General features: G+C 48.9%; 1 protein-coding gene across 3 annotated transcripts in view; it reads right to left on the minus strand.

The window, feature by feature from the left end:
- Positions 1 to 20,823, minus strand: part of APBA2 (amyloid beta precursor protein binding family A member 2) — a 55,857-nt gene extending 35,034 nt beyond the window's left edge. For all 3 annotated transcript variants that reach the window (XM_069465809.1, XM_069465808.1, XM_069465810.1), the window contains exons 1-3: positions 19,870 to 20,823; positions 2,606 to 2,686; positions 1,509 to 1,545 (exon numbers count right to left, since the gene is read on the minus strand). In XM_069465809.1, coding sequence (XP_069321910.1) covers positions 1,509 to 1,545; positions 2,606 to 2,686; positions 19,870 to 20,823 — 1,072 coding nt within the window. The remainder of the gene's footprint in view (positions 1 to 1,508; positions 1,546 to 2,605; positions 2,687 to 19,869) is intronic.
- Between the last annotated feature and the right edge of the window lie 607 nt (positions 20,824 to 21,430).

The raw sequence follows: 21,430 nt of genomic DNA on the forward strand, positions 1-21,430 counted from the left end.
GTCCCCACCCCACAGATATGAGATTGGTTCAGGAGCCAGGGGAGTTGACTGTCTGAATCATCCCTCTAGACAGCTTGAGAGTGCTGTCCGGATGACGTCATGAGCCGTTGAAAAGTGAGCTGCTTGGATCCACAAGACCCTGTTTCACTGGAATACTGTGACTGGCACCTCCCCACCCTGGCCTCTGACTGCCAAGAAAAATGGTGCAGAGATGTGCTGTATCGCCCCTGGCTAGGAGATGCTGCCTCCTATAAATCAGGAACCTAATCAAACCCTATTTCCGGGAATGGGGGGCGGATATTCTCTTCCTGCCAATCGTTAGGTCCTGGAAAATTACAACTAGCCAGCTGGGCTGGAATCATCATAACCTGCTGTGACCTGATCGCCAGTTTAAGCCAGTTTGAACCAGCTAAAACATACCTAAAACCACATGTACACTGCTGGACAAAACCCATTTGCGCCCATTTGAATTGGTCAAAAGGGAGCCAAGTCTAGTTGAATTGTATAATATTAGTTCTGACAGTTTAAAACAGATTTTCATCCAATCTGAACAACAGTAATCTAGTTACAACAGCCAAAATTGGTTTGAGCAGGTTAATCCATTTTGAACCAAGTTGGGCCTGGTTTAGCCTGGTGCAAACTAGTCCCTTAGAGGAGAATTTGGAGGATTCAGTTTCCCAGGCTTCAATTCTCTATTAAAAAAGCGGAGCAGAATGGGACAGGTTTAAAGTCATTTATTTCAGAAGACTAATTTAACTTGCTCCCAAAAATATTTATAAGAATTAATTATCAGTTTATTGAAAAAATTAATAAAATTTGCATTGTTTATTATAACACATTAGCAGGGGCAGGAAACCTCCTCCTGGCAAAGAGAAAAATCCTACTCAAGAGGCTCTTTGCTCGGATGTTAGAGCACTAAAAGCAACCCACAGGACCTCCTAAAGGGACCCCGTGAGGTCACCTGATGCACTGCAGACCATCAAAGTCTGCTCTGTCAACAGCCAAGCAGGTGTGTGCTCCCCACACACCTGTTCTGTGACACAGAGCAGATCGATCAGTTTTGGTCTTTATTGAATGTTGAAATGCACTATGAACCTCCTCAAAATAGATGGGAGGGTAAACGGAAATGAAGGGTCTAAAAAAGGAACAACAGCCTGAATTTGAATGCCATTATATCCACCCTGATCAAAATGGTAACTATAATGAGCTGCTTATACAGACACATTTCAATCTATTCATTCAGTCATCAGTGTCATCTACGATGCAATTAGCAAGGGTGCAATTAAATGAGCTGTCCTACTGTTCCTTGTATCAAAGCAGGAAAATCAGCTGGACCTCCCCTCCCCACTAAGTAGGTCTTTGCAGCGCTCAAACACCACAATGCCCGGGCACCTTGCTGGAAGGTGTGTTTGCTAAACAAGCTTCGCAGGAGAAAGTCAAAAGTAAAAGCATCGTTTGTTTTGACAAATGCAACTGCCCCCTGAGAGATAAAATTCAAAGTCACTTACCAGCCACAAAACTTGGAAATGATGCCACCTTCTTTGTCTGTTAGGAAATATGAAAAAAATAAAACACATACTAGTTGTAAGTAGTCGGTCCATAAGATGCAGGCTAAGAAGGGCTAAGATGTGTACCATAATGAGAAAAGCTAACTCCATGAGCGACTGGTATTCCCAAGGAGTCAGCACCATACAGCAAACCAGTCTCATGCAGGCAACATGACATTTGGGCCTAAAAGCCCCCCCTCTAAAACTTAGGAACCCTCAGATTAGCATGTCATGGCTAGAAGGGAGCCTAAGGACCATCCAATCCAGTGGGTCTCCAACTTGTGGGCAAGAGAACAACCTGGGCACATTTTTGAAGGCAAGATATAAGGACACCACTCCATGGGTGGCCATAACTATTTCATCAAAGTTAGAAATCTCATCTAAACTATGTTACCCAGAGAGAGAAAACAATTTGCTTAAGTCCTCATTTTAATAGCCTCCATCACGGCAGTGTAAGTTTAGGTGGGATTGTTTTTCAAACCATGTTGTTGGTTTAGAACAGTGGTTCTCAACTGGGATAATTTTTGTCCCCAAGAGGACATCTGGCAATGTCTGGAAACATTTTTGGTTTTCACAACTTAGTCCGGGTGGTTGGTGGGCAGTTGCTACTGGAATCTAGTGGGTAGAGGCCAGGATGCTGCTCAGCATCCTACAGTGCACAAGACAGCCCCTAAAGCAAAGAATTACCTAGGCCCGAATGTCAATGGTGCCATTGTGGAGAAACCCTGGCTTAGAACATGGTTATCAGACAATGGTGTAGAATGACTTTCTATCAAATCAGGAAGCACCAATGATCCCCCATCACCATCGCACACCATTGGCAACACATGAACATGCCATGGTTTGGTCCTGAATCAGCAGGAAAGCCCCTTTCCTCTCCTACCAGGCCAGAATTCCCCTACCTCCTCCCCACACACTGACACCAACTTGGCTTGGCCTGGACCCCTTCTCCCCTAGATGGACAAGAACATTATGGTCAGAGTGAGCAAAGCACAATGGGACAGGCAGCTCCAGCATCGGAACCCTGGCCCAGAATGCTCACCCTTGGAAGTAATTACCTCTGGGATGTTGTTATTGTCAACGGGTCCATTGAGATCAGAGCGCTGCTGCTTCCTCGGCTGCTCCAAACCATTGCAAACCTGAAAACCGGGAAGTTAAAGATTGTGTTTTTATATATTAGAGAAATAAACCCAGACACAAAAACTGAATATGTAATGTGATGCAATTTGGTGAAAGGTATATGTATGTAGGTATGTGTGTAGATGTGTGTGTCATACACACATATTTAATCATACTTAAACTCTTATGCAGTTCATATGCATACTTGCATACTTACAAAGAAGTTTCTTTAAATCATTTTTAAATGTTATTATTTATCATTATTTTAATTGGATTAAAATGCACATAACATAAAATTCTCCATTTGAACCATTTGTAAGTTCAGTGGCATTAAGTACATTTACACTGCTGTGCAACCATCACCACCATCCCATCTCCAGAGCTTTTTCATCTTTCCAAACTAAAACTCTGTCCCCATTAAACAATCACTCCCCATTGCCCCCTCCCCCCAGCCCCTGGCAACCACTGTTCTACTTTGTGTCTCTGGGAATTCACTACTCTAGGTACCTCATATAAGCGGAGTCACACGGTATTTGTTCTTTTGTGACTGGCTTATCTCATTTAGCAAAGTATCTGCAAGTTTCATCCATGTGGAAGTGTGTGTGTCAGAATCTCCTCCCCTTTTAGGGCTGAGTAATATTCTATTGTGCGTATAGACCACATTTTGCTTAGCCATTCATCCATCAACGGACACTTGGGCTGCTTCCACCCCTTGGCTACCATGAATAGTGCTGCTATGCACATGGGTCTGCAAATATCTGTTTGAGTCCCTGCTTTCACTTCCTTTGGGAACGTACCTAGAAGTAAAATCACTGGATCACACAGTAATTCTATTTTTAATTTTTGAGGAGCCTCCATACCATTTTCCACAAGGGTAGTACCATTTTACATTCCCACTAGAAGTGCCCAAAAGTTAAAAAACATATTTTTTAAAAAACCCAAATTCTTGGATGAGAATAAATGCAAATTAGCCAATCTACTACTACAAAAAATAAAATACCCCAAGTACAGGTCTTAAGTCTTCTCTTAAAAAGGATATCAAGCCATAATTGCCTTTACTTCAATTAATAAAATTTAAGGTTTAGGTACATTTTCTCTATTTAGTTACTTGTACCATTCAGAAGATAGAAGCCAGATTCACATCACTGAAATCACGGTCCAAACCCTAAAAGGGGCTCTGGTGAGCCAGCTGGTTAAGTTCAGTTCCAGAACTTCCTGGAAATAAATTACCAAGTGGTAACACTATGATGATAACAATGACACTGATGATAATAACCGACATTTACGTAGCACCTTCGGGCTTACAAAGCCTTTCACATGCGAGAGGGATATTCCCACTCCTGCTTCATAGGTGAGACACCTGAAGCTCCAAGCTGACGCTGGGTTCCTGCAGCACTCAGGTGACACAGCAAGGTACAGCTGCCCGTCCTTTTCCCTGTCCTAGACTATCACTGCCATGTTCTATGAAGGAACTCCATCTCTCTGGGGTTTTAGAGAAAAAATTTAAAACCTGGGTCCATCCTCCCAGCACTGATGGGAACAGACGTGCCGTGCCCCAAGCATTCGGAATGATTCCTGGCTGAGCCTCCCCTCCTGACCACAGTCACCACCGGATTCCAGAGGCAGTAGAGTGGAAGAGGGTAGCATGCGGGGAAGGGCACTGGCCTTTAAGGACAGGGAGGAAAAAGGGAGCACACTGCCTCCCCATCCCAAGAGAGAGCTGCAGGGGGCTGCCCTTCCTGGAGCTGAGGGCACACAGGGGCACAGCTGGGGCCCCGCATGTAAGAGGTGTCATTGGTCCCTGTTTCCCCCAGCCCCTCTGCTAGAAGCCCAAAGGACTGTCCCGACCCCTGAGCCCCACGAGCTCTCAGGTCTGGCCAGACCACACAGAGGAGCCCGAGCCTCGCCCTGCTGTCCTGGTATGTCCCAAGGCCAGGCTCTGGCTCATCTGGGACTGCAGGCATGCTCCTCTGCCCTTCAACACACTGAATCCTGGGAGCAGAATCTATCCTTCTCCAAAAAGAGGGCTGTGATCCACCCCACAGGAGACCCCCACTGACCCAGCCCAGTGCATGGTGCCCCATTCTGCATGGCTGAGGCTGTCCTGAGGACCCCTCCTCCAAGGGTCCCACTGGAGCCAAGCTTCTCCCCTTGTCAGCCCCTGGTTCTGCTCTTCCTGCTATGGCCAAGGGACACCAGGCAAAAAGCTCCTAAAAGACGCAACAAGGACATCTCAGGTCAGATGCTGTTCACATTCTCCTTACATAAAAATCTAATTTGGGCCATCCCCACAGACAACTCTGTTGAGCACACTTAACTATCTCAAGGAGCGCTTAGTGCACATCAGTATTTTATCTTCTCGTTTAAAAGCTCCCCAATATAGTCACCGTCCCATGTGGACTTGGTTTCCTGAAGGCCCATGCTGCCTTACTAGATGCTGAATGGGCACTAGTCATCTCCAAACAAAACAAAACAAAAACAAAAACCTCAAGCAAACAAACAGACCCACTGGTACAAATGAAACTGGGTCAACCGTTCTACAATCCGTTCTACAAATGTTACAGCTAGGGGTGAGAGCTAAGTTTTCCAGCAGAGGGAAGGCCAAAAATTCTCAGAAGGCTGTCAGATATGTCAGGGGGTGGGGTGGCAATGTGGGGTCCCATGGGTTAAGTCTGGGCCAGCCATTGTGTCAGTCATTGTGCCTTTGTGCAACTTCAAGCCAGGGCCTGTGGCTCAGCTGGGGACCGGGGCACAGGCTAATGTCGGCACCCCTGTGTCCCACCTGCGGGACTCCCCATTGCAGGGCCACAGTATGAGGTGTCCATGGGCAATGTAAGGTCTTCTCTAGGTGTGACCCTTTCCTCCGTGTCAGCATTTCCTCGAACTCCCTCCCAAGCAGATGTCCACTCATCACCATGACAACCACATCTCACACCAAACAGCCAGGTTGTTTTGCAAAGAGGCAGGAGGGTGGGCTTGTGATGCTTCTCCCTGGGAGAGCCCATCTGCTGCTCCAATTTCCATCTGGGGGAGGGAAGGGGAGGTTGGCAGCATCTGAAATTCACGTGCTTCGAGGCCCACGTGGATTTGGGGCTCCAGGCATCCTTAAAATGTACTTATTTAAATCCTGTTGTATCTAGAGCCACCAGCCACACCTCAACATGTAATGCTGGCCAGGTTTCCTCAACCCTCCACAGCCAACAGAGGGGGCAGGGTCCTATCCCTCACTAAGTAACTACAGTGGGGCGTTCGCAATGCCATGGGCTGAAGCCGCGCCAGCCATCCACTCATTGAAGGCAGAGCGTAAAGCAGGTGAGGTGAAACAGGCTCACGTGGTGGGGGACCCCCCATGGAGCTTGGATGACCGCAAATTAAAGTGTGGCATGGCACATGCTGGTCTCAACACGTCGGGACCCAGGGACAGCTGCTCAGGGCAGAGATAAATGCCTGTAATAAAAATATACTAATGTGAATAAATCATTCTAATAAATATCTTGGCTCCAGTTGGTGAAACTGAAGCTCAGATTTTTAAAATGTCAATTCTGATTTTGTCTGCTTGATTAAACTGAAAATACAGCAATATAACCCACATTGCTTTGGATGAAACATCATCAAACTAGCGCACACCCACTCAGCTCACGCCATCTGTAATAAAAGCATAATGTTTCCGAGCACTCTCCTGCATGGCAAGTGTGTTAGGAGCTCCAGTTAGGGACAGGCAGCATTAGCTCAGAGCTAGGCGGGCTGCAGTCTTCCCACCGGACTGCTATACTTCACCTCAAACATGAAATCCCAGGGCTGATGAACGACTCAGTTCAGTGACAGCCTTCTCTGGGCATCACTTCCTATTCTCTGTTTTCAAAAAAGTCAGTCATCCCCACTCATCTGATATTCCAACAAAGATTTCTTCCCCCAACCAGCTCTGGGGGGTCAGCCGAGACCCACTGCACGACGAGAGCTCTAGGGTCAGATGGAAGGTCTAACTCAGCCATGTGGACATCTTCTTTCAAAAACCCTCGAATCCGTCCCCTGACATATACGTGGCTCAGAAAAAATTACGGTATTGTTCTTTTTCTCCCATTCCTCCTTACAATTCAGGTCACTCCTGTGATATTTATCTTGAGGGGAATAGGAGCTTGGATAAAGTATTTATTGTTGCGATAGCTACTCCCATGGGAGGAGATCCTATCTTTTCAAAGCAGATCTGTGGCTTAAAAGTATCATGACAAGACACACTGGGAAAACCAGCCAGTTTGTATTTTAAAATCTCTCAGGCAGGCTGTGAATGGAAGGGAGGAAGAGAGCATCCCTCCTGCACCTTGACGTCCAGATATTTCATGGGACATGATTAAACTAAAAAACTAAAACCCTCGTGCATTGCTGATAGGAATGTAAAATGTTCTGTAACCGTGGAAGACGCCTGCAGTTCCTAGAAAGACGCCTTCAGGTAAATGCTGAATGACCACGTGACCCACTGTCTATCTGAAACACAATTTTTTTTTTCAACTTTTTTATTGTGGCAAAATACACACAAATATAAAATTTACCATCTTAACCATTTTTAAGTGTACAGTTCAGTGTTATTAAATACATACATAATGTTGTGCAACTATCACAACTATCTACAACATTTTTCATCTTGTAAAACCAAAATTCTATATCTGCACCAAATTCAAATTTGACTGGGCATCCTGTAGTGTCATTTACTAAGTCTGGGGGCTCCATGGGGTGCAGAATGGCTGCTACCTCCACTGAAGTCCCAAGTAGCACACTTGGGCCTGACTTTGTTCTCTGTGCCTGGTCTGCTGCAATCTCTCCTCCATGCCTGACCACCGGGCCCACCCGGACATGTCTACTACATTATCGTTCACTGTCTTTTCCACAGAGCCAGGTAAAGGGCAGGCAGCAGATGAGTGTGTCCAGCCCAGCATTTCAGAGCAGAATCATAATTTTTCTAAACTTGCCTCTGCATTTTATTAATTTTTAGAGACAGGGTCTCACTCTGTTTCCCAAGCTAGAGTGCACTGGCATCATCATAGTTCACTGCAGCCTCAAACTCCTGAGCTCAGGCTATCCTCCTGCCTCAGCCTCCCAAATAGCTGCGACTACAGGTGTGTGCCACCATGCCTGGCTAATTTTTTTTTAATTTTTTGTAGAGACTGGGCCTTGCTATGCCACCCAGGCTGGTTTTGAACTCTTGACCTTGAGCAATCCTCCCACCTTGGCCTTCCAAAGTGCTGGGATTACAGGCGTGAGCACTTGCACCCAGTCTGGCCTCTGTATTCTGATGCTTTGTTAAGCACGGTCCAAAGCTGGGTCCACGTGGCCAGTCCTGAGCAAGTGTCTGCGTGATGTCCTGCACTGTGCATGGCACCTCTTATCCAGGACAGGAAGATGCACGCAACAAAGCCCCTGACCTGGGACAGCTCACGGTCTGACACGGAGACAGCACTCAGTGATCCTGCTGGCCTCAGAGCCTCCGTGGGATGAGCCAGGGTATAAACAAACAAATGTGTGAACAAAAGCAGCTCCTGTGCCGGAGGAGCTAAAGAGATGAGCCCAGAGACCAAAGCACCAAGGAAACGGGGCTGTTAAATTTTTTTCCTTTGAAAGTAACCTGAACTCTCATAGATTGCTGGTGAGAATGCAAAATATTCTGTCACTGTGGAAAACATTTTCAGTTCCTTTTTTTAAAAAGGTAAATATTAAACGGCAACTCCACCCCTAGCTGTATACCCCAGAGAGCTGAAAACAAGTGTCTACACAAAAACTTGTACACACATGTTCATAGCAGCACCATTCACATTAGTCAAAAGGTAAGAACAACCCAATGTCCGTCAATGGATGAGTGAATAAATAAAACGTGGTATATCCATTCAGCGGGATAATTCAGCCATGAAAAGGAACGAAGTCCTGACACATGCTATAACATGGATGAACCCTGAAAACACCATGCTAGGTGAAATAAGCCAGACCCAGACAGAAATAACCAGAATAGGCAACTCCACAGAGAGAGAAAACAGATTTGTCATTCCCAGGGGCTGGCGGTGAGGGGGGAACGGGAAATGACTGCTTAATGAGTACAGGGTCTCCTTTGGAGGTGACGAAAATGTTCTGGAACTAGATAGTGGAGGGGGCTGCACAGCATTCTACTAAATGCCACTGACTTATACACTTTAAAATGGTACATTTTATATTATGTGTGTACTATTACAGCTTAAAAATAATGGGGGAACAGGAGTACCCAGAGCCCTCTAAGGACCTAAAACCCACTGCCTTCACCATGGGACCCACTTGAGCTGAGCATGGAGGCCGCGCATGAAAGTCGCCCACCAGCCTGTGCAGGACTAACGCTCTGGTGACCCACGCACAGGCAAAGTGTGAGATGGCTCGGGGGGGATGGGCTGTCAAGGTGACAGTGGCAGCTGCCCATCAACCACACTCTCCTCTCCTGGTCACCTGCCTCACATACCAGGTGCCACATCGGGTCCACCTGTGGGGAAGGCAGGAGTTCCGTGGCTTAACGCCATCAGTGCTGCAGAACTCAGATTCCATCTGGTTTTGTTCAATTCTCAAATGAGAAAATCTACACCAACCTTTCTAAAACTGTCGCTTAGGGGTCAGCACGGCTGCGTCTGCCCCTGGTTCTACAAGTTTGCTGCAAACACCTGCAATTTTTCCAATCTGCTCATTTAAAGGCAAGAAGCCCTGTGTATGTAGATTTAACGACAGCAACCCACAGGGGCTAAAAAGCAATTGCTTAGCTTTATTGGAGGTTCAAGGCTGTGGTTCTCTAGGGGGCCTGACCTGTGACCTCTTCTGTATTCCCCCCCGCAGCCCCCACACTTGGCCTTGAGCCCTGCACACATTCCGAGAAAACTAGCTTGACATCTGAAAATGAATGAAACAATGTGTCCAAGCCAAATGGGAATTAAATGACCAATACTAAGTTAATATTAGACTTCGACTTCCAGGGGGCGTTTTCTACGGTACTTAACTTCCACTAGTCTGTGTCGGCCAGATCTCTGTTCTCCTGATATAAGGAGTCCACAGTTTTGGGTAATATGATTAGGACTAACTAAAAAACAACTGAGCTTAGTCTCAATGAAACTACCTAAGGCTACAGACACTAAAACCAAGTCCATGAGACATAATTCGAAAAACAAGTTTCACCAGATAATATATAAAGATGATACCAATGATCCAATTACCTTCCACTAAATCTACTCATCAAACTTTTACGAATATACACAAAGTAGAATATTTGGTTTGCTTAAACTTGTGGAAAAGGAGAGTAGTGGAATTGGCTGTTATTTTAATGGTGGCTTTAATAATAGCTGTTTATTTTAGTGATACTAACAAGGTATGACCTTTACTATAAGCCAGTAGCCTATCTGATCTGTGTAAACAGCCCCAACCTGCTTAATCATCTTTTGTCCCTTCCACTCCTGCCAGGGTGGGATCATGTCTGATACGGGACAAGACCCCGGGGGAGTAGGGAAGCCGCCCTTCCCTCTCAGGATGCGGCTGTATTATTACTCGAAGCTCATTTTAGTCTTGAAAATCCTCCTGAAACCTCCCAAAGACTCCAGCTCCACAGAGCCGAATGGGTGGTGTCATTGGCTCGTCCCTACTGTGACTACACCAAACTAGTCTGCATTGGCCCCAAATGTGTTTGCCTGTTTGTGTGATACTGGCTCCGTGGGTTCAGACTGGCTCGACTTGGTTTTACATGACCTAAATTGGCTCAAGCCAGTTAATGGGTCTAAAGCCTTTTCTTTTATTTCTTTCTTTTATTGTGGTTAAAAACACAAGACACAAAATTTACCATCTTAACCATCTGTCCACGTACAGCTCAGTGGCATTAAGCATGTTCACACTGTTGTGCAACCATCGCCACCGTCCATGTCCAGAAATTTTTCATCTTCTCAAACCAAAACTCTGTGCCCATTAAACACCAACTCCCTCTCCCCTTCCCCCAGACCTTGGCACCCACCATTCTGCTTTCTGTCTCTATGAATTTGACTACCCTAGAGACCTCATATAAGTGGAATAATATAGTATTTGTCCTTTTGCGACTGGCTTATTTCACTTAGCATAATGTCCTCAAGGCTCATCCATGCGGTAGCCTGTGCCAGAGTTTCCTTCCTTAGACTTTCCTTTTGTACTTTATCACTATGACTGTGGCTCAGAGAGCAAACAACCTTCCCACAAATACCTGAAACAATTACTCAGCCATGATCTCCAAATATGGGCCAAGCTGTCCATATTTTAGGTGTTGGAATCTCTTGCATTAATTCATTCTGTTTCCTTCTTCTTGGAGTTCACAGCAGGGGCTGAGATTAAGTATTAACGAAATATTAAGCAAGAGAAACCTTGGACAGCAATTTCTCTTCACAACATCTCCCATGATTTGCAAATACAACGTGACAATGTAGCAAGAGGAACCCTGACCTGCCATCACTCTTGTTTCTGGAGCTGGTTTTGAGGACTGGTGAATGGTTAGATTATCCCGCTCTCCTGAAGATGAACACTGGTATTTCTAAAAGTGGCTAAGATGCTATCTTTTATATGCTTGGGGCCCAATGAATAAATGAATGAATGCGGAAGGGAATAGATCACAGCAAGTAAGAATTTCTATTTTCAATGACTAGAAAAGAAAAAAGATAAAGGAGAGACCAAAGGACCCCAGAAGCACCCAAGAGACCTGGCTCAGGTGTGGGGTGGTCCTGCTCTGAGCTCATCTGAGGACCGACAGGTAAGTGAATCTGTGTCCAAGGGCATGATGCTCAAAGGTCAGCAGACCCAGAGGCAGTGGGCATGAAGCTCAGAAACAAATATCTCCCAACTGGCTCCAAAGGCTGCTTGGAGGGGAATCAGGGGACCCAAAGGCTGGGTGAGAAGTGCTGGGGCAGGGGTAGGGCTGCATCAGTAATCAGAGTGGGTACACAGGTCCCAGAGGCAGGATCAGAGGCCACCTGCAAGTGTGTGGGCCAAAGTAGAGGAGGGCTGACTGAGGAGAGAAGACAGTGAATGGGTAACACCTCCCCAGACAGCAGCATCCCTCCTACCTGACGAGCTCTCTGACCTGCACAGCCGGCTGCACCCACCCATGTAGCAGACCCTGTCTCTTAAATGGACCAGGACTAGACAGGAGGAGCTGAACAACGATCTTGCAAGTCCAGCTCCAAGCACCTTTCAGCTCCAGTCATTTATGCCTTTGCTTGCTCTCAGCTGGAGAGAGACCAGCTTCTCTTCCGTAAAGGCTGACTGTGGAATCAACTGACAGATGTGGACTTGGTGGTTTTGGAGGCCACCATCAGCCCAAGGGACCCCATGTTACACCTCCTTTCTCCATGTGTCTGAGCTGTGCTTGGTTTTCCTGAGCTGTCTCTGATATTATCTGACATGGGATTTGAAGTTATTCTTGGTTAGCACCCTATTACCATAGCCTCGTGTCTTTTTTAGTAACTGATTAGCATTGGCTGCAATCTGAATGCTTTGGGGTGAAAACTCTGTGACTGCCATTGCCACGCTGTCACATCTCGGTTGAGCACACCATGGGTGACATTACGCATCTCTGCGTGTTCAGCAATGGGGTCTTTCTTTTTGAACAGATGTTTCTAAAAATTCTTGCCTGGAGCCCTGCACTTCCTAGAGAACATCATGGACTAACCAACTTTGTCAGCTGGATGTCCCTTGAGGCCCTGGTACATGTGAGGCATGGTGTCAGGGGCCACAGGGGCCCGAGGATGGGAGGCACGGGGCCTCTAGGAGCAGATGCATGGGACCAGCTTGGGTCCCATACCCACCTCTCTCATTCCCTCAATCTTCCCTGGACGCACCACTGGCAAGTTAGTGCAATTCGAGTCACCGTCACACACACATGATAAGCACCCTCTGTCCGCTGGCATCTCCTCAAGTCCCTCCCTGCATATCCCTACAGACACTGCCCATCTACCCCTTCCATCCGAGGGTGACCCTCTGCCCTCCCATCTACCACAGCTGCTCAGGCTCAGAGGACCTCAGTGGCCACAGCTGACAGGTTCGCTCTTTCTCAGCAAGATCTCTGCTAATTGCCCTGCTGCACTTGGCCTTCCTAATGACCCTGACCCTCAGCTCCTATGCCCCTGGACCCCCTTCCCCCCAGCGGTCCCCTCTGTCCCTCTCTCATCACAATGCCCAACCCAGGTCCTTCACCTTCCCCTTGTCCTCTTTTGGGGCTCATGGCCCCATCACAATTCCAGCCCCACTCCGTGCTGAGGGTACCCATGCACCTCCATGTTCAGCTCCGCCTTGTCAGTCATCTTCCCAATGCCCCCTCAAAGGCCCAGAGCCCCTCTGCCTGTCACCCACTCTGGAGCCCATCCCCGAAGCTGCCTGGAACTCATAGGCTGGGTTCTCTCCTGAGCACCCAGCCCCACCTGGACAGGGGTGTGGGGAGTTTCCACATGTCCGTCTCCCTCTGGCATGAGTTCACAATGCAGGATTATGCTGTTTTCACCTTAGCACCCCCAGTGCCTGCAGCATCGCAGACGCATTCTGCATGGGCCATGAAGGAGGGACTGCAGAGCCAGCCAGTGCAGAAAACCAGGAGCAGCCTAGCGGGGGACAGGAGTTATGGGTGGAAACTGGGGGGAAGGTGCCCGTGGTTAAGAGAGCCCCGGCCAGAATTTGCAGTTAGTGAGAGACGAGTGATCCCGAGCCCAGTTTTCTGTCCAGAAGGAGAAGTGTGTGGAGTTCTCAGTTAACTTCCTATTAGAAATCGCGTGTGGGAAAATCAGGGCAGTCCTTGGAGCTGTGAAACCCAAATCAGGGACTCTGGAGTAGAAAGAGGCTGAGGATGCACCCAAGATGGCATGTGGGAAACCCCCAGGAGGGGAGAGCCACATTCACAAGCGGCCTGCAGACAGGGCAGAGCTTGAGGGCTCTTTGGGAGCAGCTCCCACCCCCAGCAGCTCCAGCATGGCCCCGGCTAGTTCTGGTCCTCCTCTCGTCCTGCCTCACAAGCTGGGCTCACCCCTCCTTTGTGTCACTCCTGAGGGCAGAGCCGCCATCCATGCCACTGGGGTCTCCAGCCCTGCCCTACATAGCCTGTACCCAGCTGTGTGCAAGGCCTCACCCAACTGCCTCCCTAGATCCAAAAGAGGTTTCCATGGACTTCAAAATCATCATCATCATCATTGTCATGATCATCAGGGTGGCACTCCATGCCCCTCACCATCCACCCACTTACCCAGATCAACTCCCCTCCACACAGCCCCAGGAGGTGGGCGGTCATCGATGCCAGTCATGTGTCCAGAATGTCCCAGAGCCTGGAGCTGCTGTGGTAGGGTGGGACCCAGGCCTCCTGGCTATGGCTTGGGTATTCTTAATCAATGCACTCTGCGATGTCCCCAAGGACTGGGGGAGGGGGTGCTTTCTAGATCATCATTAGCAGAAGGGCTTTGCATGATCTTCTCCGGGCAATAAAAACAGTGTTTTAGAAACCCTGGTTTTAACTAGATTTTAAAAGCACTGTAAGCAATTCCAGTCCTGCTAAATAAACTGCTCTGAGGCAACAATGGCCATCTCTGGTGATCTGTCATAAAAGCCTTCATAAAAATCACAAGGCAGTTATGCTGACTTGGCAAATGGGCCCCGAGGACTGGAGCTGGGAGGCTCAGGCAGAGCAAGCAGGGGGCTGCCCACGTCAACACGCACCTGCAGGATTTTGTTTTTCAAGGCAGTCCTGGGAATTAACAATGGTGGGTGCAATGGTCAGCCTGCCACAGTGCTGGGAAGGGAGGATAGTGGGAAGCAGCTCAGTACAGGAGACAGGGGAACCCTCCCGTGCAGCCTCCCATGTGCAGATGCAGGAGCGCTGGGCATGATGCCTCTGCCACAGGTGGGCAGAGGGGTGGGGGGGCTGCAGAATCCAGGGGCAGGGCTGCAGGAAGGAAAAGGCCAACTGTACTCCACTGAGGCCCAGAGGCTGGTGAGGACCTTCCCCTGCCCGGGCCATGTCCCGATGCTCCGGACCCCCACCCCCAAACCCCTGTCCTCAGCACCACCTGCAGGCTCTTCCTCCAGCTCCATCCCTCCTGTAGGCCAGGCTCCCTCCTGGGCACAGGACAAGCACCAAAGCCACCTGTGCAGGATGACCTTGTGTGCACACCTGCTTCCCTCCTGCATGCCAACAGAGGGAGGGCACCTGGGCTCCAACAACCCCATGGACTCCTCCCTCAGGCCTCCTCCATAAAGGCCAAGGTCACCTGGGCACTCAGCACCCCCTCTCCCTATGTGTCGCCAGCATTCCCACTGCAATCTCAAAAGGTCCTGGGAAAAACGAGCCTGAACCGAATGCCAAGTCACAGCCAAAGCGTCCCTGCAATGAGCAGTGATGGACAATTGTACACTCGATGTGGCCTCAGGGCCTCTCTATCCCGCCTCACTTGCACTGTTGTATTAAGTTGGCTACAGTGTATTGATTTTTCTTTTTCTGAATTGTCAGAGGGTTCTTTCTAGAAAGCACTAGCTGGGCCAGTGATAAACAGAAGTCATGAAAGCCCCAAATAATCAAAACATGTATTTGGTTTGCTGTCCCAAGATGTAGAGCTGTTCCACACACTTGTGTAAATCGAACACCTTTGACTCGATGGTCACTGAGGTCCTGGACAGAGAATGCCTGCAGCCCCAGAAATCTCCATGGTCCAAAGGAATCAGTCTCTAAAGGGAGAATTTCAGGCAGAGCAGACTTTTTCAGAGTGGATTATCTCCTGATAGATGTCACAAGGTCACGGGCTGGGGGAGGTGGACTCCAAAACCATCAGTCCAGTCCCCCCTGCCAAGCCAGACCTTCACAAGACCACAGACCCAGGATCTCTGGTGCTGGACAAACATGCTCTTACAGTGTCCCCCCAGGAGCATGGATGAGCTGCCCCATGGGAAGCACTGAACAGCAAACTGCTCTCTTCAAGGGAGGTGCACAAGGACACACCAGGTCCACAAAGCTCATCCCTGGAGCCATGGAGCTGAGCCAGGCAGTGGGTGCCCATCTGGGGCCCTCCCTCCACACTCACTGCCAGATGGCAAGGTGGGGTACAAATGCCAATTCCACCAGTGCACTCAATATAAGCCTGGCTGGACCTAACCCATATATTCCTTAATTGTTGCATGGGAAAAAAAAAAATCAATATTTCATGTCAACAAAGCTCAATAAAATTAAGAAGAATGCCATGGGAATAATCTCTACTTAACTTGTTTGATCCATGGCCTGAGCCTTGGTGAAGTCAGGATGTGTTAGCACCCAAGACTGGGACAATTTTATAGGCCAGAAGCCTTGGCGTCTACTCGTCACTTCACTGGCGCCATGACATGGTCACCACAAACAACAGAGCACACCAAGCCTGTTAATAGCAAAAAAAACAGGCAACAGAACTGAAGAGACCACAGCCATCCAGGCTACTGCACAGTTCACCCACACTAGCTCACTCGCAAGCAGGGAGACTTAGGTGGAGACTACACAGAACCAGACGTGACCTCTTCTACAGGCTCTTCAAGGGCTACATAATGCAGAGGCTAGAGGCATGAGTTTTGGCATAACACCCGCCATTCATGAGTGAAGTATGTATCTTAGCTGCTTTGTCCTATCTCTTTGGGTTATTCTAGGATTTACTGAGGTCATACTCCTGATGCCCTTAGCACGGTACTGGCAGTCACCACCAACACCACTGCCACCTCCACTGTCACCCAGGGACTTTCCACAAATGACAAGAAACATTAAATCTTCAGAAGCCAAGGGTCCTAATGGTGACAAAGGTGACAACCTTTCTATCATTGCCATTTTGGGTTGATGTTGCATTACTTTGAAAGAACTTTTTTTTTTAGTAAAAAATACTCATATATAGATCTCTGGCCCCCATCTTCTTTGTGTCTCCCACATCACATCCTCCCCCCAGTGCACAGGTGGGAGGGCTACGTGCAAACTGGAGCCCTTCAGAATGCATGGCGCCCACAGGCCACACACTCCCACTCCTGCACATGGAGCAACTCATTTTTCACGTCGGCCAGACTAGAGCAACGTCCTCTGTGAGTTCATCCACCCAATTCGGGAAGAAGGGACCATCCACTTAAATCCCTCAGTACCAAGGAGGTGGAAGGGTGACAGATGAGTCATCAACATCTTGAAAATACTGCAGAGATGATGAAAATATTATGATGGAAAATCAAAAGAAAATGTACTAAAGAAAACATCTGCAGGAAAAGTAACATCTGTAGTTTATACAGTGCTCCTATGAAATGGAAAAGCATTGAAACCCCAAAAGATAAAGGACATGAATCAGACATTCACAGAAGAAGAGAAACAGACAAGATAATCGTGGGGAAAGGGTCAACTCAACGTTGAATGCACAGTGTGGGAATTTATCCCCAGGTAATAAACCAAGGGAAGGAAAACATGACTTGTACGAAGACATCTATGCCAGCTTTATGTATAAGAGAAAAGGCCACCCACAGCCTGCACGCTCAATGGCAGAGTATTTACAGACAAATAAATTATATGGCACATCACCCAAACGGAACATTTAAAGGTCAGTAAAAATAATCATGAAAATTATATGGCAACATGGAGAAACGTTTATAATACGTCATCAGATTTTAAAAGCTGAATGACACAATTACATGTGGGGTATGATGACAGCTACATACACTATTTATGCTCTGTGCTACAGTCTGAAAGGAACACAGTGAAATGAAAACAGCTCACCTGTCAGGGTGGTGGGGACCATGGAGGATACATTTTTCATATTCCCAGCTTTTCTAAGTCTTGCACTATTGTCATCTACACAGTGACTAAATAAATGCTATTCACTACTCTTAAAAGTATCCAGGACATAACTTTTCAAGCTTTAAAATGAGTAGAGTGAGAAATGCTATTCGATTTTTCTTCCAACCAAAGTCTTCTAGAGCATTGCCTCTCTAAGCCGCATATGGCATCTTGCTGAAATGCAGATTTGGAGTCAGAAGTTCTGGGGTGAGGCTCCCCAGAGAGGCCAGTGCTGTTGGACCATGAACCACACTTTAAAAAGCAACAGTCTAAAGCATCTAGGTGGCCAACATTGCCTAGTTCTCCACTCAGATTTCTTTTTTTAACCACAGCCTCAACTACAGGTAACACTACGCTAAGGTGTAGACAGCACTGGGGACAGAGAGGGGCGCTCGGGACTCATGGGCACCCTGCGCACCTGTCTGTGGCCAGGCCTTTGCTGGCTCCTGACAGGTCTGGCTGTACCCAGGGAGAGTAAGGGATTGCTTTTAGGAAAGCAGGTCGTGATTTCAGGCAAGCCACCACCAAATTTTATAGTGTACATCCTTCATATAGAACATTGCTTCCAAGATGATTTCTATTACCAGTGGCTCTTTTTGGTTAAATTTCAAAGAGTTCCTCATCCAGAACAGGCTACTCAGATCTATAGGACATGAAGACCTTGTCCTGGAGAGTCCTCAGAAAGAGCACTCAGGGCCCAAGGCCTCAGGGTCATTGTCAGCCCTGAGCTGGGAACTTCCAGGCTCTGCCCTCGATGAAATTATTTGTGAATGAATGAATGCATGAAACCAAAAATGCTATATAATCATTAACCAGCTTAAATAAAAGCATTTGCTTCCAGGATATACCCTACTTAGGGAGAAAAGCTACTTGCTTTTGCATTCAAAGCTTCTTCTCGAAGAACAGACCTCCTTCTGGCCCTCCACCATGGTACGGGACTTCCCCCACCTCCCCTGCCTCTTTCAACGGCAAATACCACCCATTCAATCATTCACCATTCCCACTCATTCACCTCCCAGCTCTCCAACCCAAAGGTCTGCGGGTTTTCATTCGAATTAGGATCTGGTTAGTGTGAAGCACAAAAGCAGGTCTTGTTCACTCCCCACCAGGCTCTAAAGATAGCTTTCTTCAACAAGAACTTGGCCAGGGATGCCATTTGTCACAACAAGAGGCAGCATGCCATGCGTCCTGTGCAGCCCACATCAATCCCTATGGCGCCATTGCCACTGTTGGGGGACGAGCCCAGGCCCTGCCACAGACTGAAGAAAGACGGAGGTGCTTTGGCCTGGAGCCCAGACCCAGGGCCGGGCGGCCCACCCCCTGGGTGAGCTCCCACAGCATCCGTTAGTACAATGGCAGTTTTTTGACCCCCCACAGCCCCCAGTGAAGGCAGAATTGCTGTGAATGATAGGAACACCCCCAAAGCAAAGTCAACGGATGCTTAATACTCTTCAGAAAAAACAAAAGGCATCCAAATACAAGCACTAGAAATCTAACAGTGAGTCAATATGATTTATATTCCAAACGCAAGCTCTCACTATAGAGATAATAAATATTCAAACTCATGAACTCTTCTGGGGAAAAAAATAATTAAGGCTTTAAAAAATATGAAAGCAGTCTACATAATTGATCAAATAGAAGTTCCTTTACACAAGCCCAATAATCACATCTTCTTTATATACTCATGGAGGGTTTTCTTTTTGAAAGGCAGCTTTTCAAATGTGTTTATCAGAAAATACACTTACTTTGCTCTAATTAAAAGAAAGTATAGTTATGCTTACATCCACTGCCCTCATCAGCATGCGTTTCTTCTCCATGATTTTGTCAAACCTTCGAATAATTATTTTCAAAATAGTATTCACAGCTAATTGCCCATCAGGCCAAGGTCCCCAGGCTTTCAGAGACATGTCATTCAGAGCCAATGGCCACTGTGAAATGCACTCAGGCCGCTGCCTGTGGCCACTGGGCCATCTCGCCCCTGGACGCAGCAGTGCACCAACACCAGTGTCCCCACATCCTTGGTGACACCCTGCCAACCTGAGTAAACCACCTTGGGGATTCCCCCACCATGCCCAGACCCAGGGCAGTGAGTGAGGAACCAGATCTCTTCTGGGGATGGAATGGGGGTGTCCTCTGGGGGATATTAGTTGCCAATAAGCCCTCAATGAGTCTTTCCTGTATTTTACTCCTGAAATCTGTGGGGTGAGCTTAAGAGTGGTTGGAACATCCACGCAACATGCCACATAATTGACCAAATGACGAACTCAGCTCACCTTTTGAACTGTCAGGCACTCGATTCCTCCCATCACCTTGGCTTCAGCATCTGCAGGGGCTACACCAGAACACCCCTGCCTCTCGGCCCCTCCGCCCTTTCCCTGGAGACAGCCAGAGTCTTACCTGCTCTTGGGACCACTTTGGCCTCTCCTCTGGGGTCCTGGTCTTGGTCTTGAAGCCTCTCTGGGGGTCTCCGGAGTGCTTGGCCTCGGGAGGGAGGTTCAGTGACTTGGGCCTTGCCTCGTGCCTGCTGGGGCCGCGGCTGGCCTCTCCAGGCAGGCAGGCCTCCGTGGAGTCCCCAGCCCCCGGCTCGGGCTCGTGCTCGGGGCTAGCCTCACTCGCGCTGGTAATGCTGGTCATACTCAGGCTCATCTTGATCTCGGCCACAATCTGGTCGATGTCCTCCTCCTGGTCCTCCAGGTCCCCATCCCCGCACCTCAGACGGTAGGGGGAGGCACTGCCCGCATTGCCGTTGGCCTCCGTGGGGTAGTAGTCCTGGTAGCCCTCTTTGCCGGGACAGTAGTGGCCACTTTCTTCCTGGTCATGGGCCTCCAGGACAGAGGGCTCGTCCTCCGGGATGGGCAGGTGGCCGTCAGGGTAGTCCTGGCTGCCTTCGGACCCGTGGCCATGGGGGTGTGGGCCTGCCGAGTCCGTCCACTCCTCCACCGCCTCCTGGCACTCGTCGGTGTCCACGGGGTGCGCGCCGTGGGCCAGGTACTCCTCCCCGTTGCAGTCCATGCCCTCCAGGTAACTGTCATCCTCGGGGCAGTAGCGGATGTAGTAGGTGATGCCCTCCTCCTCCTCGGGCAGGCCCTCATCGTAGTCCTCCTCCTCGGAGGTGTTGTTCACATAGTCGGAGCTGGAGTCCCCGTCGGGGCTGTGGTTGTGGCACTCCTGCTCCTCGGGCAGGGGGCTCTCTGGCCGCAGGGCGGCCAGCTCCAGGTCCTTGGGCACGTACGCCTCCAGGGGCAGCTCGGCATCCTCGCTCTCAGGCTCCTGGCCGTGGGGCACGGGGCCCGGCCTCGCCCTGTGGTCCAACATGCCGCTCGCTGCACTCGGACGCTTCCGGTGGGCCATGGCGGGCGCTCACGCGGCCATCACCACCTGCAGGCAGCGCTGTGGGGAGGAACATTGGAAAGAACAGTCAGAACCCCATGAACATGGCCAACCCGAGACACATGTGGGGCCACTCCACTGCCACAGGAGCGCCCCCTACCACGTTTGCTCAGGGCAATGTGAATGCACAACTGTTCAAATAACATGACATTCCCACCCTGTCTGACTCATCCGTCAGAAACAACGTGCCTCCATGCCAAAGAGAAAGGCGGCATTCAGAGCTCGAGGAAAAGGAGGCGAGGGCGGCACCGACAATTCGCCAGGACGCCTGCCTCTTTCCCGGACTCACCGCTCATTCCTGACTTCTGTGACATGCTCTCCCGGTGTGGGTAGCCCAGGCAACCCAGACAAATGGTCATAACATCAGGTTGTTTGCTCTCAGAAAGAAAACGAGGACTGATGAGGAGGGGTGTTAACTCTTCCCTGTCTGAATCAGTGGTTCCCCAAAGACCACATGGGGCCCCCTCCCCTACAGGCTTGGAGGGACCAGATTTGCAGGAACCGTATGGGCTGAGCAATGTGCAGAGAAGCTCAACACAAGTCCCCAGTGACATGGGCTCGAGGGCTG

The sequence above is a fragment of the Eulemur rufifrons genome, chromosome 3, assembly GCF_041146395.1.
Source record: "Eulemur rufifrons isolate Redbay chromosome 3, OSU_ERuf_1, whole genome shotgun sequence".
In the NCBI taxonomy this organism is placed as follows: domain Eukaryota; kingdom Metazoa; phylum Chordata; class Mammalia; order Primates; family Lemuridae; genus Eulemur; species Eulemur rufifrons.